This window comes from Acomys russatus, chromosome 1 (assembly GCF_903995435.1).
Source record: "Acomys russatus chromosome 1, mAcoRus1.1, whole genome shotgun sequence".
NCBI lineage: Eukaryota > Metazoa > Chordata > Mammalia > Rodentia > Muridae > Acomys > Acomys russatus.
This window is the reverse complement of record NC_067137.1, coordinates 48,124,653-48,143,279: the sequence shown is the minus strand read 5'-3', so window position 1 is coordinate 48,143,279 and position 18,627 is coordinate 48,124,653. Positions and strand designations below refer to the sequence as shown.

Sequence of the window (18,627 nt, the reverse complement as noted above, 5' to 3'; positions counted from 1 at the left end):
AAGTTCTGGGCAGTAACCAAGAGCAATGTTTAAAACTTCTAATGTTTGAGGATCTATGGGTCCCCACTAGCCAGCAACACCAAAAGAAGTATCTGGTTTCTGGTACTAGGCTTTTTTTTTTTTAAGTCTATGTTGTTTTGTAGAGGTAATACACCCCCCCCCCCCGGTAGAGTGGCTGCATTTAAACTCTCTCAGCAGTGCTCACTCACTCTCTCTGTATTTTTTTGTGTGTATATACACACACAGACATATATATGATATATATTTATATGTATATCCTTTTAGGAAGGGGTTACAGCAGTAGACTTTCATATGATGTCTTTGGAATGCCTTTACTGTTAATCATCCCTCCCTATGTTCCCTGCTCTAACCTGCATCCCTAACCTTATTTAACCCTTTTGTCCCATCATTCCCTTTCCCATGCTTATGTTACCATGTTGTATCTCTCATCTCCTGAAAGCCCCCTGCCCCCATGGTCCCTTACTAGTTTTCTCACCTCTTTGGGTATTCCAAACAAAACACATATATATGAAGACTCAAAACCTAACATCTATATATGAGAAAAACATACAATATGTCTTTCTCAGTCTGGATAATTTACTCAGGATGATTGTTTACAGCTCCAACCCAGACTGTCACTGGGGATCAGGAATGTATTCAGAGCATTTAAGAGATATTTCAGGCTACATTTAAAAAAAAAAAAAAATATATATATATATATATAAGCCCTATTTGTTCAATTAAAATAATCTATAAAGTTAAATCCTACTAAAATGTACTCTTTTACTTATTTTGAATTATTGAATTAGGTAGCAGAAAACATCTTGATATTTTTCACTAGAAAAATGTAGTGATGAGGTGGTGGTGACAAGTAGCGGCTGAGACATAAACTTATTTATTAGTTTATCTCTCAGAACAATAGCTCAATTATGATGATACACTGTATCTAGGTGCATCTTGTGACTATGAATAGGTATGCAGGTGACATTTTTACAGTCAGTATGAGACTGAGATCTTTCTTTTCAGGTGTCAATGTCAGAATAATCATTTTCCTATATAAAAACAAAAAGATGTAGCTCTGGACTTTTCATCCTTCTATAGAGATATTGCTTTCTTACTGACATAGAAACCACAAATTTATAGATAGTGCTGATAAAATGAGAACATCAGTATAACTTTTGAAAAGGATTTACCAAAATGTCCATTTTTAGTGTTATTCAGTCTTCGTACTTATCAAACCCTGGCGAGAGTGTCTATGTAGCCCTGCTGTTCTGCCAGTCTGCTTTAATAGCTCAATGGCATCTTTCTACTTAAGATCTCTACAGCATCAGTGGTGTTCTTAGTGCTGTTATGTATTTCTTCAAAGAAGTATGTATTTATATCCAGCTTTATACTTTCTTACAAAAATAGTAATAACACTTTCAAAATACTGATGGGAAATGAGTCTCAATAAATATGCTGTTTTCTTAAGGTAGCGAGACATAATTCTCAGAGCTCTAGTATCTTCTGTATAATGCACTGCAGGTCAGATCTATTTTAGTTAGATGCTTACTAAGTGCAGTTTAGACATTTCTTTCTTTCTTTTTTTTTTTTTTTTAAGTTTGACTTTCCAGTAAACAGGAAAATGTCCTTGGAATAGCTTTTCCCCTAAGTGCCTGGATGTGGGAGTGCATTCAGACACAAAGCAGAAAGCCCCTAAATTCCCTTTGCAGACTCAGTCCATCCAGTTAGTGGCTCTCCTAGAAAAATTGGCTCTTACTGCTTTTAGCAGGAACAAGATTGCGAAAGACTTCAAGAAGTGGAAGCTGTGATGGGGATTTTTTTTTTTTTGTCACTCCTATGGTTTATGACCTATTTGTTGCTTTTTTAGACCATTAATTTCCCGCCCTCCAACTGCTTCTATTTCTACAAGTAAATATTTGACAATAATAGCTAAAAAATCTGTGTAGGGAGATATTTATATCCATAACTCCAGAAATTGGTCTCCAATTTCTATAGGAATGGAAAGAGTCATGAAATGGCAAATTGGAAGCCAACTGTCACATGCAAAGTGCTTTTTCAATCACGGGCTTGCTGCAAGCAAGATGGATATTGGCTTTCCCCCCTTTCCAGTGCTGGGGAAACAAACCTAGGTCCCCATACATACGAGGCACACACTGTAGCACTGAACTGTTAACCGCAGCTCATGCTTTCTCTTCACTTCCTAAAGAGTTAGAGAACTAAGAAGCTGATGTGACTCTCAAAGAGCTAAGTCAAGTTGTGGCCAAGCTAAGATCTAGAGCTCGCTGTCTGGTTTTCAGTGACTGACATAATCTGGGTATCACACAGTGTGGTTTTCTTATACTCTAGGTTTCTTCTTCTCTGCCATCCACACTTGGACAGCCACTGTCATCTGAGAGCAGGCTGTGATTCTACGACCTCAGCCACCAGCCCTGCGATTCCCACAATGAGCTCTCCAGTGCAGCCAGGTCAGTCCTGTTGTTTTGTACTTTATCTGGAGAATATTGCTTTGTGTTGCTTCAAATCATGCAATTGAAGTCATCAAGGGACATTTTTTTTCTTTACGAGGATTAAATAATAGACTAGTATAATTTGAATTTTACATTCTATAGTTAATTCTTTATTAACCCAGTTTACTTTCTGAGTAATTTCATTTGTATTGTTGTCTGAGCACTGAGCGTTGATTCATCTGTTACTAAACTAATGTTAAGATTAAATTTTCTGCAGTTAGAAGTATTAAATATGATGCAAGAATTTATTTCATACCCATGGTCTTTCCATTTGCTTCTAAATTATTCTGTCAGGCTTGGAAGTCAGTTCATGTGTTAACTCCACTTCCATCTCGTTGACACATAGGAAGGATATTTTCCTTCCCACCCTTCTTTGCTGCCCCTCCTATTTCCTATATTTAATCTCAGCACCTGCTTCCTATGAGACCAGAGTGATATGTGTGGCTCATGTGCTGCTGTGATCAGGGCAGCCAACACCTCCCCCCCCCCCCGCCCCAGGAACAGGGTGTTGCTTTAAGAGCAAATATAATCCAAGCTCTGAGAAGATGGAGTAGGGTCAACTACCACGCGTTTGTCACAGATAGACTGTAGAAGCATTTCCTGCTTTAGTCATTATAGGAGCAGTTATCTCTGTGTATTCTGTGGCATGGTGATATAGTTGAGTCATCCCACTCTCTAGGTCAAAGATAAAGTAATATGACCATGTCCCCTGGATGAGGAGACCTGGTGGCACTCAGAGGAAGGACAGCAGGCTACCAAGAAGAGACTTGATACCCTATAAGCATATACAGGGGGAGGAGGTCCCGCTCCGTCACAGTCATAGGGGAGGGGAGTAAGGGGAAAATGGGAGGGAGGGAGGAATGGGAGGAAAAAGGGATGGGATAACCATTGAGATGTAATATGAATAAATTAATAGAAGAAAAAAAAAAAGAGTTGCTGTGGCCATGGTATCTTCTTCACAGCAATATAAACCATAACTAAGACAGAAGTTGGTACCAGGGACTGGGGTGTTACTGTGATAGGCCTGACCATGCTTTTATTGGGAGGAATGTGGACTTTGGGTCTTTGGATTAGAAAAGCAATTGAATGTTTTAAGCGGAGCTTAATGGGCCATACTAGTAGGAACATGGTAGAGAGTGGTGCTGAGGGTGATTTGAACTGAGGGGCCCAGCTCGAGAGGTTTCAGTGGAGAAGAATTTTAGTACGTAGCCTAATGACTGTTCTTGTGATCATATTTCAAATCCTGTGATTAAGGATTTAGCTCCATTCAATTAGTTAATAATAATAATAATAAAAGCCTGATGTTAAATGGAATAAGGGGCGTGGTGACCTCGGGGCAATTCCCTATCCAGTTAAACTTCCTACTCCTGAAAAGGAATTAAAGAAAAGTTTAGGGCCAAGTGTGGTGGTGCAAGCCTTTAATCTCAGCACTCTGGAGGCAGAGTCAAGTAGATCTCTGAGACTGAGACCAGCCTGGTCTACTTAGGCAGTGAAGGAAACCATTAGAAACAGACAGCTGGTGATTATGTAATTGAATGAGCAAGTCATGCCGGTGCCCCTGCCCCAGCAAGCAGCAGAACTGCAAGCCTTCATCCATGTGGTTATGGGTTTAGAGTGAAGGATAGAAGATAGGGGTTATGGAATCCCCTTCCATGGCTAAGGAAAACTGCTGAGGCCAGGCATGTGTCAGGGATGGCCCTGCATGGAGGCCTAAGAGGCCATTGCATGAAGCCTTGAAGTAGAAGCCTGGATTGCTTTGGCGACCCTGGGATGTTGGAGATGCCAGGGCTGTGGGATACCTGCTGAGTAGAGCTGCTAACAGGGAGGGGAACCAGCCCAAGAGACTGAAGTGTGCTGCAGCCAACAACACTGAAAGGAGCTGGAGGTCTGAAGGGTGCTTTGACCTCAGACACGGAGATGCAGAGTTTGGAGTTTGCCCAGTTGGGTTTTGGTTTGACTTTGGTCCTATATTTCCTCACTGTACTCCCATTTGTAATGATAATGTATATTCTGTGCCATTATATGTTGGAAGTATGTGATTTACATTTTGATATTGATTTTATAGGGGTTACAGTTAAGAGGTTACCGTGAGTCTTGGAAAAGACTTTGAACTTTGGATTTTTAAACAATGGTCATGGTTGTCTCTTGAGCATCAGAAACCCTAACTTAGGTGCTGTTTGAGAAGGGGTGATTTTTACAAGTTCCTTTGGTAAAGATGCTATTGCTATTGCTGTGTGCGGGACAAGCTTTCAAATTGTAAGTCTCAGTTTCTATTCTTTTACCCCTTTCTCTTCATCCCCACAGAGCCTGCTAAAGTGTTCTGTGAGCTGTGCTATTCACTACAGTTACAGGATAGCATCATTAATTTTTCTATTGATATGGTCTTAAAATTAAATCTTTAGAATCTTTGTAGCATTGAAGTATATGGGCATTTATTTTAATTTAAATTTAGCATTTCAAAATTGCATAGTTAAAAAAGGTATTTAATTTAGTGCACCAGAATGAAATATATTTTTTCTCATGGTAATATTTGACAATTAAGATAGACATACCTTGTCCCATGGAATACTGATTTTATAATATGAAAATATCCTTTGAGGCTCCTATTTTGATGTACAACTTCTTGCCAGGGGTGGTAATTGTCCAGTTATGAGAAGAGAAAAAGTAGTCGATAAATATGAAGAGATAGAATAAGCTCATTTGATCTTGGGGCCACTAATATTTTCTTGTATATTCTTTTAAAAATTATATATATATACATATGTATACAAATTATACATACATACACACACACATATACACACACACAAAAGTCTCAATTGAATGAGAAGTATTTATGAATGAAATTTGAAAGTTTCATATAGGTGGTGGGGATCATTTTCATTCACTGCAAATAATACACTATAACCAGAGTCTTAGAATACACTTTGCATAAAAAAGAAAATGCTTTTGGTACAGTTGTCAAAAGGCTCTTATATTATTCTTTCTAGGGACCTATAGAGACATTTATCACTGGTAAGATAAAAAGCCAATCATTTCAATCAGAAAATATTTTTCTCACTTTTCTTTTTCTAAGCTCTAAAGAGAGAATTGAATTGGCCTTATCCAATCATCCATTTATTTTGCTTTCTTCCATAAACAGCTCTCTGAGTTGTACACAAGACAGAAATATAGACTCACTCCGGTGGTTCCAAAAATTCTTTAATAGTCTTTCAGATTGTTTATGTTTTTATTGGAAACTGGTCCTGTGGTACCATAGATTCTTATTTTCCCCGTGTATAGACACTAGTCTCAGAAACGGTTTTCTACCCATATTCAAAGACGGTTGATAGTCAAGGAAAATGATTACTGTGTTGGTCATGTATTCAGTCAAACAATAAGTACTGATTTTTGTATGTAGCCCTTTTTGGTTGTTATTTTAATCTTGCTCCCCTAATATTGTTCAAAGTTAGAATTACAGGGATTCTGTTAGGTGCACTGGAGCCTGTCTCCCCAGGGTTGTCTGCTGAGGGCTGCAGCTGAAGTATTTACTCATCTACCCCATCCTTACCGAGTGCCTACTCTTCACCAGGTCATATGTTTCCAAGCAGGAATATAGCCTATTAAAACATACATTCTACTTTTGGACAGAACAGTGAAAGTTTTGGTTCACTCAGTATCTTGCATATTTTAATGTAAGACTAAAAACCCTTTTCTTTTTGACAACAGTCTAGATTCCATGTCTTTTATATGGATGGCCAAATTTCAAAGGAAAAAAAAAAAAAACTTAAAGGCTCAGCCATATTTGTGTTTTCCAAACAGCAGATAGAGAAATCATGTAGGTCATTCTGTGTTCAAATGCAGATTCCCAGACTCCTTTTTCCCAAAGAGCTTTACAGTACAGCCCTAGAGGGCCAGGAGTTAGGTGCGGGATATTGCCACATGCAAACTACTCTTGATTTGTCTAAAAGCACTAGCGTTTCTCATCGGGCTGCATTGAGAAAAAAAAGGTACATAGTTAAACTGTACCTTGGTGTAAGTGTGTTTTGTTAGGTAACATCACAATTCAGTTGTTTTGCTCTCTGACAACAGCCAGACAAACAGCCAGTGCACTGAAGCCGAGCGGAGGTGGTATATTCCGTGAGGACAATTCCAGGGTCTTACAGGTCTTTTTTGCTTTCTGGACCATCCTAGTTTTCTGAGGTGAGAGAAGGGCCAAGGAGGTACTTGCAGAGCCCATTTATTTATTTTTTTTTCAAGAGCAGTTTAAAACTGTATTAACACAGAACAGATTTTTCATGCACACCCCTCCCCCCAAATGAAGAAAACATGTTTGAGCAGAATTGTCTTAAGAATAAAATAATTGGATACACCAATCCTAAAGTGATCTTGGCATGATTTTTAATGTTGACAAATATAATTTTAATGTTATAATTTTCTAGAAAATGTGTCTACAGGAATGTTTTAAAAGCACAGGGCCAATGTGTGTGACACCCCTAGAACTGTGAGAGGCTTTGGCCTTTGGGGCTTCTCAGTAGCTTTTTAAATTAATGTGGCCAAAGCTTGCTCTTTGCCACATCAGCTCATAGAATTTGTTGCGTGACGATAACCCGTTCCCCTCTCGCTCATCATTAGAGGAATACCTACAACAACTATTCTACCAGCTGAAAGTCAGGGAACAAGCTTATTTATTTAGGCGAAGGCGTCACAAGAAGCCGTCCATCTTCTCATATTCTATTTGTTTACTCACTGGCAAATCTTGGGCAAAAATTAGTTAAGGAATTTCCCTTTGTGTCTCTATTTTGCTAAACAGCTGTATCCTCTTATAGAAATGTAGACTAGATTTGACTAATGATCAAAAAGTTCTTTGAAATATAAATTTGTTATGGAAATGCTAAGTAGTATAAACAATTCGAGGGCAAGCATTAATAAAAGCTTTGCCGCAAGCATTTTTAAAGGGAACTAATAAAGGCTTCATGGTTCAATTAATACAGCACAACAGTGAGTTTTCTAGAAGCATATGGGACCCAGAAGGCCTGCCCCTGTTTTTAAAATTTACGAACTCTTTAATGATTCACCACTTTCACTCCAGCGCATCACCCACTGTGGTGCCATTTAGTCATTAAGTAGGAAGCGAAAATCAGGACAAAGTTGCAAACAAATACCATAATGTTCAAGTGTGTATTTTTCTTCAGTTTTTTTCCAATAAGTTACCATAAAAATAAAAGCTAATGAAATAGAATCATAGCACAAGTCAAGTAGGTTATGGCTTCCCTAGATACACACTAAAAGTTGGCTTTGTAGTGAGATGCGGGTCAGATCCCATTACATGAAGCACCTAGGAGCTAAAACATCTTCAGGCTCTTAGCTAGCTATTTATTTCAAGTAATATTCAAAACCATTTCAAGACAATAAGATAGATTAGTTTATTGGAGTCTGGTGTGACAAGATTTCATCTCAGGTTACAGTGTTCTTGGGAAGCACTGCTATAAATTTATTAATTATTTTGTACTATTTTTTCAGGTTAAATGATAAGTGATTTATTATTTTGCTCTTCCAAGTAAAACTTTATTAAATTGAAATTTAAGTTTGAAACAGAGATGACATTTTATTAATTTTCCAATTCCCAAGTGATGATACTTTAGTAGAAAAGCAAATGCCTCTCCCCAGAATGTGCAGTGAGATGCCTGACCCTCCCCAGAATGTCCAGTGAGATGCCTGACTCTCCCCAGAATGTCCATTGAGATGCCTGACTCTCCCCAAAATGTGCAGTGAGATGCCTGACTCTCCCCAGAATGTCCAGTGAGATGCCTGACTCTCCCCAGAATGTCCAGTGAGATGCCTGACTCTCCCCAGAATGTCCATTGAGATGCCCGACTTTCTCTACACTGTTCAGTGTAAATGTAATTGGACAACTTATTTGCTCTCAGATTTGCTCTTCATAGTTAGTGTGTATAGCTCACAGTTTAGTGATTGCTCATTGTCTTCACAGTTATAACACTACGAACAAACCTTACAACATGGCGCAAACAGAGGGCAAGGTTATTTCTGTATCCTATGGAGTCTAGAAGTGCTTTCCTGAGCAGTGGCTGGGCTTTCTGGTTGCTGTGCAAGGCCTTTGCACTTCTTCAGTATGACTTCACGACACTTTCTGCTTCTGTTTGGATGATAGGAGGGACGTGGAAGAAGTGAATTGTGGTAACAGCTTCTCTGCTTCCGTTCATATATCATTGGATATAATTTATTCCCTGGGTGTAGGTAACGACAGACGAGGCTGAGAAATGAAGTGGTGTAGTGTAGTGGGAGCCTTCCTGGTGAAGAGCCAGCTAACCTCTAATTTGTCTTGAACATGTATGATGTTTATGAGTTGGAATAGGGCATTATAAGTATATAGTATGGTGGGATATGTTTTTGACTAAAACAAGTATCCAAGAGGTGAGTAAGATCTTTTAAGAAGGTCACAGACATTTTGAGCCAGGGAAAATCAGCTTATTACTTCTTTAAAATGGTTGCCCAAATAAGACTTTCTTTATGAACCACTAAGTAGACAATGTCTAATGTAGCCAAGAGAAAGTTTAAATTGCTAGTAGTGAGACCTCTTCAGTAAGTGGACATTTCATATGCTGTTAATTCATATATGAATATCTATCAGCCTATCTGAAATTGTAATTGCATGTATATTGAAGAAGACCTTTGAGCTTATTGTGCATGATTTGTTCCTGTCTGTTCTTTTTTGCATATTGGAGTCATGTTTTTACATACCTTCATAGCTTAGAATGTTGGGTTAAAAAAAAAAAAAAAAGCCAGGCCAAATATACAGTGGTCAGTGATTTACATTGAAATTTCCATGAACACAATTCTAAAGCAGTGCCATCCTAGGTATTCTCCAAGGCTTCATGAGTTAAACGTTGGTACTGATAGAAAATAAACATGGCCAGCCTTGGAGCATTACATGGAACATTTATACAATGTTTCCCACCCTCCTATATTGCCTAGTGTTTGCCTTTAAGAGATCCAAAATACCCCACCCCCATCTTTTTTCACATCCCTGTCAGACTATTATAAAACTGTGATCATTTTAAGGGAATACAGGGAGGGATATAAAGTAGCCCAGACTTTTACTAATAACCCTCAAATGCTTTTCTTTCTACAGTTTCCTGTGTATACTCAAATTTTATGTTTTTTTGGTGTGTGTGTGTGTGTGTGTGTGTGTGTATAAGTGCATAACAGTATTTTACATTTATGGTTGACTGTGTCTTTATTTATTATTGGGAAGCTAAGGTCTCTGTTAATAAAGCATTCATAAGCTAGTAAACTCTGAAGAAGCACAGATTTTCTATTAGGAACAAAATACATATGCTTGTTTAATGCTCTATTAGTTCTGTCTTGTTTTCTGGAAGTCAGAGAATAGCCCTGGCTTTCCTTGAACATGCTGTGTAGACCAGACTTGCCTTGAGCTTGCAGTAGAGCCTGTTGCTTCCGTGTACTGAGTGCTGGATTCGCAGGCATGCACCACTCTGGCTGGCCCTGCCTTCAGTTGCAATTAAATTTTATGCCTTTTTTACCCCATTCCCTTGGTTGTTTTCGTATTTTCTCTGTATGTTGACAATATTTTAAATTCTCACTTGGTGAGGAAATGTTATGAATTTGATTGTTACCATGCTGTCCATTCAAATTATAATCATTAAATGTTATAATGTATACCTACACATAAGGATCGATTAATATTGCTTTGGTGTTACTTTAATATTCAGAAGAGAGCCTCATGGAAAAGGCCTGGTGTATTTTCCTTTAAAGTCTTAACGTCAAGTTTTAGGAAATGGAGAAACTATGAAATTGTTTCAGGTTGTTGCCAGATGCATGTTGTTATATTTTTCCTCCTAAGATACATGGCTGCTTCTCTGCTATCCTTGTGTAACTAACAATGACTAACTTTGAAGAGCACTGCCTCTTCATAGCAGTATTAGCATTTCATTGGAAACTGCTCTGGATTTCTTTTTAAAATTTGTATCTGATCATAAGAATATTCAAAGTAATTGTGGTTACTTATTTGGTTTGTTATTGAGAACCCAGACATTTTCACAATATATTCTTGTTCATGGATGTTTTGTGATGTGTTATTTTTGTTGAGGGTCTATGATTGTTTGAAGTAAGTGACTAGCTAGTTGATTCTTCTTCCAAAAGACCTACCTATTCTTATCATATGTTGAATTTTGAAACATTGTTATTCCAAATATTTAAAAAACTTAGTTTCTGAAAGTATATAGCTATGAATATTCTGAGTTATTTTTTGTTCTGTTTATACCATCACTAAATGCTTTGTCTTTTTTTTTTTTTTTTTTTTTTGTAAAGAAAGATTTCATGTATTACAATCTGGTTTTATGTTTAAGATAAAAAATTAAATTGAATAAAAAGTATCTTAAAAGAGTCACACCTTGTATAGCAACCAAAGGACCTACTAAAAAATTCAGAAAGCCACCGTAGATGGAGGAACAGAAACGGATCCTGTGACATGTGTTGAGTGACATGTGCTGTTTAACCTACAGGTTTCAAAATGTATATCACAATGGGCACATTTTCCTAGTAATTTGCCTTCTTGCCTTTCTTTAATTTTCTCTTATTCTGCCTTACTCTAAATTGAAATAGGGAGAAATCATAAATTTAAAAAAAAGTACACAAGGGGGAATGAAAGTTGAATTGTAGGTAGGTTTTTAGTGCATGTACTGCAAGGTCCTGCGGCTCTCTGAGGAGGAGATCTGTGTTGAGCTCCATGGTAGCAAGACTTTCTGTGGGGCTAATAACCCTCCTTTCTCCTACTCTGATCCAGTTTCTGCCCTGTTAAAGGAATGCCAACAAATGCTTCACTTCTGCTTAAGGTACATAGGGACCTTGTACTCTTTAAATGCCTACCTTGGTTTAAATGCCTATCTTAGTGAGTCCTGTTCAGGTTGCCAGTGGTTCTGTGTGCCTTCTCATCTGGCTTTCCTGATGGGACCTGTGGATGCATTTTTCTCACTGGTGGGAGTACCCTGTTCACTTAGCCTTCCAGACGCAACTCTGAATTTTCTGAGTGACAGGGCATTCCCCTAAGGCCTTTTTGTATCTGCATGAGGGATTTGAAGTGACTTGATCCATTGTTTTTCATGGTTTGCCCTTAGTTGAGTAATGTGCTGCCAGGTGCACAGAAGAAGCAAACTGACTGAAAGACTGAAGACCCTTTGCAAGGGGCTGCTTACTGATGGTATACTCTAGTGCTTGGAGGGTCGGGGCAGCTGAAAACTCCTGAGGAAAAGCCATTTGCTCCAGCCCCATTGGGAAAAACACACCCCTTTCTTCTTATTTACTCATTTGTTGACTTTATAAGACATATTCTGAATGACAGCTCGTAGGCATACTTTTTGCCTCTGCTTTCTGCTACTCACTGGGATGCTGTCTGTCATCTAAGGTGGTTGGTCTGTGTCTCTAACAATAAGCTCTCAGCACAATGACCATACTGAATCCTTTCAATGCGCAGAGGTCCTTGGGTTTGGATCTGTTTATCTTGCATAGTGATAAAAGCAGACTCAAACCATTTCCCTTTTAGTCATTTAGGCTTTTGCTTGGTTTAGTGCTTCCTCTTTGCACAAATACACACTTAGGTAGAAAGAGCACCAGAATCTTGAATTACTTTTTAAAATTTGATGTTTTGAGAACTTCATATATGAATACACATCTACAGTGATGCTGCTTAGGGGTCTTTTTATGGAGCTGGTTTCTTCAGTGAATAAGACATTATAGGAAATTTGTAGTCATGGAGCATAGCCAAGGTTTATTCAAAACAAAAGCACCAAGCCACACAGTTCAGAAAGACTCCCAGTAACTAGCACACCACAGGATAGGTCTGTTAGTAAGGGCTAGGACAGAGGTGGACCTCCCTTCTCCAGGTGGGATTTGACCGGGCCCATATTACTGGTTGGACCGTTTAAGTAAAAGCAGGAACCTGATTGGATGTTGTAAGTGTAAAGTTTCTATTTGGGAGTGTCTACTTATGGGACAAAAGCCCAGCAAAAGGGCTGGGTTTGAGCAAGAACCTAGAAGAAGGACACTTCGTATACAGGGTGAAGTAGTTAAAACTCGGCTGCCTTTGCTTCAGGGCTGCTTATTCTCGCTATCTGACCAATTTAGAGCCATCTCCTGCTCTGCAACATCCTCCCGCCCCTCCCCCAGCTCCTCCCATGCCCCCACCCTATCCACAACCTTTTCTTTAATTGTTATTCTTGTGTGTGTGTGTGTGTGTGAGAGAGGGGGGGGGGAAGAGGGAGAGGGAGAGGGGGGGAGGGGGAGGGAGGGAGGGAGGGAGAGAGAAAGAGAGAGAGAGAGAGAGAGAGAGAGAGAGAGAAAGAGAGAGAGAGAGAGAGAGAGAGAGAGAGAGAGACACACGTTATGAATCCATTTAGTTTTGCTGACCACTTGGGGTTGGACAACCTACGTGGGCACTCATCCTAGGAGGAAACTGATTCTTTCACTCTTAGCAACCATTTACCACCTATAACTCTTTATTTAGAGATAGGACCTTGTGGAATTTCCCTTGTCCACTGGTCATTATTTTATGTTAGTGTTGAGCTTATTGCTCGAATAATTCAAACTTTAAAAATTAATGCAAACTTTATTAGTAACTATGTATGTGTGTGCATGTGTTGTGAATGTGTACGTGTGAGTGAGTGAGTGAGTGTGTGTGTGAACATGTATATTTATGGATGTCTGAGGACAGGTGCTGTGCAGCTTTTTTTTCTTTTTGAGATACTTAAGTCTCTCATTGGTCAGTAGCTGTTTGGTCAGTGAGCAGCAGAGATCTGTTTGTTTTTGTCACCCCAGTACCAAAGTTACAAGCACATGCTACCATGCCTGGCTTTTTATTTTTCCCTGGATGTTCTAGGACAAAACTCAGATCCTCGTGCTTGCAAGGCATTCACTTTATTAACTGAGCCATCCTCTAAGGGCAACTAGTAAATAGCAAAAAAGCTTAAAGCCGATACATTTTGTATTTGTATGGAATTTTAGATTTTTTTTTGTATAAAATTATGATCCTATAAGTACCCAGATGATTGCAGAGACTAACAAGATCTTAGACTTTCCCTGCATCTCCACTAAAATGCATTTCTTCCCTTTTGACAGCCACTTATGCCATTTATGGAGAAAATGGCCTCTCACTATATATGGTATGTATCTAGTTGAATTTGGTTCCTTTCCTGTCTACCCTGAAAGTCCGTTTTCCTGAAGATGGTGGCAAGTGTCTAAGGATGAGGAGCAGGAGCAGGGCACACCTCTCAGAACTGTGAGAAACCTCCTGGGTAGGCTTTGTTTGTCAAGCACCAGCCTGAATGATGCAATGGTCCAGCCCCCTGCGGGGCAGTAGCTGTTCACAATAATGCCACAACCCATTAGTTGATCACAAACTCCCTGAGTCCACAGGGACATGTCCCAATCTAAATGAGCGACTAATTCTTAAACTACAAGGGAAAACTGACGTCTTCAGGGAGTGGTGACATGTCAAGACTAGATTGTTTATTTTACTTGTTATAACTGCAAGATCATTAAGGAAATGCCTACATCCTGTTGTGATTGTGTGTTCTTCAGCAAAAGGGAGGAAGAAGAGGATCTGACATTTTCTGTTTCAGCTGCTTTTATATACACTCCTTAGAATCTTCCACTCTCTTCCCCTAAGGAGAAGAGTGCTCATATTTATTGGGCTTAAAAAAAAAAAAAAAAAAAAAAAAAAAAAAAAAAAAACACCTTTCTTTGCATTGGGTACATGTTCTTCTCTTGTAGATTTAACTATTAATTAAAGACTGTGTGATTATTTGCGATTATTCATATAAGTTCATATGAGTTCAAGGGCTTAAAGGCAAACTCTGGAAACTCCTGTCATCTATCTGTTACCCACTAAATCTCCCCTTGTCTCAGTTTCCTCATTTGGAACATAAGCAATGAGTTTACTATTGTGGTGCACAAAAGGTTTAATTGTATAAGTGATAGCAAAGTGTCAAGTGTTTACTTAGGATTAGTGCACAGAAAGTTGTGTTTTCTCCTGACCTCATTCTGGAATGCCCTTTTGTGAATGTCAGGGCAAAGGTTGTGCTAAGGAGATTACTGCCTAAAGTCAGCTTTCTGGTTCTGTCACAGTATCCTGCTATTGTGTTGCCCCATGATTTCCGCACCTTTGAACAAATGGATTGACCACACCCCTTTCTTTGGCTATGAGTCCTCCCTGCCCCACACTCAGCTGAGGCAGCTCAGTAGCTGTCCTTCCCCTTTACATTGCATTTTAATGCTTTCTTCCCTCCTCATGAAGAGCCCGTATTCATAGCACCTGCTCTTTGGACATTCGCTGTTGTGTGTCCATTACATGTGGCTTAATGAAAATACTCATCTTCAGTATCTTTGTGGACTGCGTATTGGAAACTTGGGCTTTTTTTTTTTTTCTGGATAAATCACACAGTTTCATCTTGTGATGAGTTGTACTGTATCTGAGCTCTATGTTTATATCTAAGAACTTCAGGGGTCTGTCGATGCTAAGCATGGTGTGTATGGCACTGTTGAAGAGTGGGGACACCAGAGGAGCTGGGCAGTATCTCACAGAAGCCAGCCTTGTCTCAACTGACTTTAGGGTATTGGATTAGTTACTGTGGCTTTAGCTGTCGCAAGACCAGGTTCCACTTTTATTCATTTCCTGCTGCTGATATGGAAAATTAATACTAAATTTGGATTAAAATTGGAGAAGGTTTTGTTTCATGAAGGGTTTCACTTGGTTGGCATGAAGGTCTCTGCTGGACTCTACTCCCCCTGAGGCCCTGAACGCACACCCATCCCTTTCTCTCTGACTTTCTGCTGGTGGCTGTTCTCCTTGGCTTCTGGCTGTTGTACTTCAGCCTCATCCTCCATATGTCAGCTCTCCCTCTGCCTTACAAGAATACATTTTTCATTTCAAGCTCTTAAATCACCTCTGCAAAGTGTGTGTGTGTCTTCTTTGTTTAATTTTAGGCAGTACTTATAGGTTCTAGCAAGGAGTTGAAGATATCTCTGGGTGGGAATGTGGGTCATTATTCATCAACCCTAGATCAGAAATAATTTTCAAAGCTATGCTAGCTTTTAGCTCTGTTTACACATTACTGTTCTGTTTATTCATTCATTCACTGAAGTTTTATTTCATGCCTTCTGATACGTGCCAGACATGGTGCCAGGTTTTAGGTGTAGTCTGCTCCCTGCGCTGACTTTAATAAAGTCATTCCGCTCTAGGCTCAATTGCCATACAGAATAAATGTTGAGAGAAGGGTAAAAGAGAGCAATCCAAGCTGTAGGAACTGTTCTTTGCATTTGCCCTTTGTTATGATTCTAGAGCATAAGCCACCTTCATGTTCAGGGCATGTACATCATTCCAGTAATTCCAGGGTGTGCTCAACCCGTAAACTGCAAAGTATTTGTAAAAGAGTGTGGGGGCACCAGTGCCAATTCAGTTCCGTTAGAGGAATGTATGAAGTACAAACACAAAAGATAGACCTTGCCCCAAGGCAGTTGTAATCGTAACTGTTCTTATCAACACTGCCTATAATCAGCTTCAACACCAACATCATCCTGTTCCCCACGCGCATGTGCAGAGTGAGAGTCTTTTAAAAAGTCCATCAGAAGAATATTTCTTAATGATAGCATTGAAAACTTGTACTCTAAGTGATCAGGGAGGCAAGCACACAGGTCCTGATGAGTATGCAAGACAGAATGACACACATGGAAGTGAAACAATCTGGATGCTCATAGGAGAATGAGATCATACCTGGAGCAAAGGGAATTTGGAGAAGTAAGCCTTCAAAGTGCCCTTGATGGATATGTAAGATTTTAATTGGCATCTATTAGGGTAGGATAGTGGGAGAAAATCTACAGAGGTCTGACATTGGGAATGGTCGTGAGTACAGGCTGGCAGTAGGGATCAGGGTCCCAGATCTGGACACTAGATTTGTTTTGACACAGCCTGTTGGTCATGAGCCACACGAATTTCCTAATTCTAAATTCAAATCTGGCCTGTTTCATAATTATCTAATGTAGGAGGGTGGATTATATTTTACTTAACAACTGATGGTTTTATGGATTTAAAAACATTGAAATTATGAATACTACATTCATTTGCATGCTAGCTTTCCCTCCTATAAGCATCAGGAAGAGGATTCAGTAAGGGGAATAAAAATGTGATGATTTATTTAAAATGTTTATGAAGACTAGCCAGGGCTATGTGACTGAATTTAAGACAGACAACAGTGGAAGGTAAGGAAGAAAAATAACAAATCAAAATAATAAAAACATCAAGGGGTAAATGACATTGGCAGAAAAGCTAACCAGTCTTTGCTTAAGTTTTTTAAAACCATGGCTCCCAGTCAAAGAATGCATGACACATTGAAAAGATTCTTAATTATTTAAATAAACAATGAACTTATCTCTTAATTTTGAATTTTCCTACCAGCACTTAAATTATACATATTTAGTAATTACAACAGCCTGAAAGAGAGAAATGTAAACAAATTTCTCAAGTTCTGTTACTTGTTTTTCTGAGTCTGGTTCCATCTCAAATCCTTGGGGCTGTTTTTGGCTTCCATTTTTTTCTGGCTTACTTGATCTTTTCCACAACATAAGAGAGCTGCTTGTGGAGAGGCAGTGTGAGCATACGAAGGTTTGCAAAACCGCTCACAATTTCTGTAATCTTTAGATAGTCTGTGAGCTAAGATACTGACAAGACGACTCCCATTGTGAGGTGTCTTGGCTGTCAAGTAGAGTTTCCCACTCTACCCTCTGAGCAAGCCTTGAAACTCACTTTATTCTACCCTTATACTAACGAGCAGGCATGAAAAGATGTGTTCTACTAACTGGGCAGGGTTGGGGATTTAACTCAGTGGTACAGAGTTTTCCTAGAAAGTTTAGAACCCTGGGTTTGGTCCTCAGCTCAGAAAAAGAATTACTGGGCAAATAAAAATTATCGTCCTGCAGATATAGAAGTTACAGTCTTAATTGTTGTGTTTCATCCCAGTTAAGTTTCTGGGATTTATATTGTTCTCTTGCTCAAAGTTGTTCCCAGATTCATCTGAATCCATTGTCTTCCTTAAAATGTTTTGTAATAAAGCATTGAACAAGGAAGGCTTTATAAAGCTCTATGGTGTGTCAAATATATTAAATTGTATAATGCTGCATTTCTTGTGGTAGTTTTTTTATAGTCATAAATTCTCTTTTTGAATTTTATAATTTCAACTACTATGAAATTAGCACCATACCTACATTCTTAAAAGATACTGTGGGGCTAGCCCCACTTTTGGTCTTGCACATATCACTTCTCAAATACTGCAGTGAGTTACTGTCCATGGTGTGTTCCTCTTATGTACTCCCTCCCGCTTGACTTTTATTAGGAAAGTCAATGAGTGAGAATCTTATAAAAGTGTTTGAGGAAAATCAAGGGAAATCAAACCAACTTGCAATAAAAGGCTTTCAGAGTAAGCCCTTCTATGGCGAGAATATGGACATCAGTCAGCCATGGGGAAAAAAACCTATAATTTATTTGAATGACGTTGCTGAAATTGGTGGTTTTTCAGCGTGAACTATGCAGGAAAGCCGGTTAGAGGAAGTGTGACTCATGCCCTCCATGTCCACGATGCTGATGGCATTTGACTTCTGGTGGCACGGGTAGCTGTTGCTAACCCTCATGCTGATTATGAGTACCTCCAGTTCTGAAAACCACTGCTAAAGTAAGCAAGAAGAAGCACCGAAGAGCAACAGAGCAAATACGCAGAATCCTTAAAGTGGGAAGTAACGCATCTTTTTTGATGGAGATGGACCTTTCTGGTTAGTTATGAAAACCACACTCTTAGGTTCTGTTTTGGAAGGGAACCAATTAACCTCAGGCGGCAGTTGATACAAGAGTGTGTGAGAGCACATATTTACCTTTCTGAAAGTCTTTCTGTATTTCTAAACTCATTCATTTTCTTATGTTATTGAATTTCAACCATGACCTAGTTCCCCTGCACCCCGTGTTACTCCAATTTCTCAGTTAGAACTGTACATTAATTTACAAATGAATAATTCAGAGTCAATAGAAGAAGTGTGACACTTGCGGTAAATTAAAAAT

At 39.0% G+C, this 18,627-nt stretch overlaps 1 protein-coding gene across 1 annotated transcript in view; it reads left to right on the top strand.

The window, feature by feature from the left end:
* Positions 1-2,358: 2,358 nt before the first annotated feature.
* The window catches only part of Hdac9 (histone deacetylase 9), a 792,898-nt gene continuing 776,629 nt past the window's right edge, over positions 2,359-18,627 (top strand). The window contains exon 1 of the mRNA XM_051144941.1: positions 2,359-2,468. Within this exon, the coding sequence (XP_051000898.1) occupies positions 2,447-2,468 (22 nt within the window). The 5' untranslated portion in view covers positions 2,359-2,446. The remainder of the gene's footprint in view (positions 2,469-18,627) is intronic.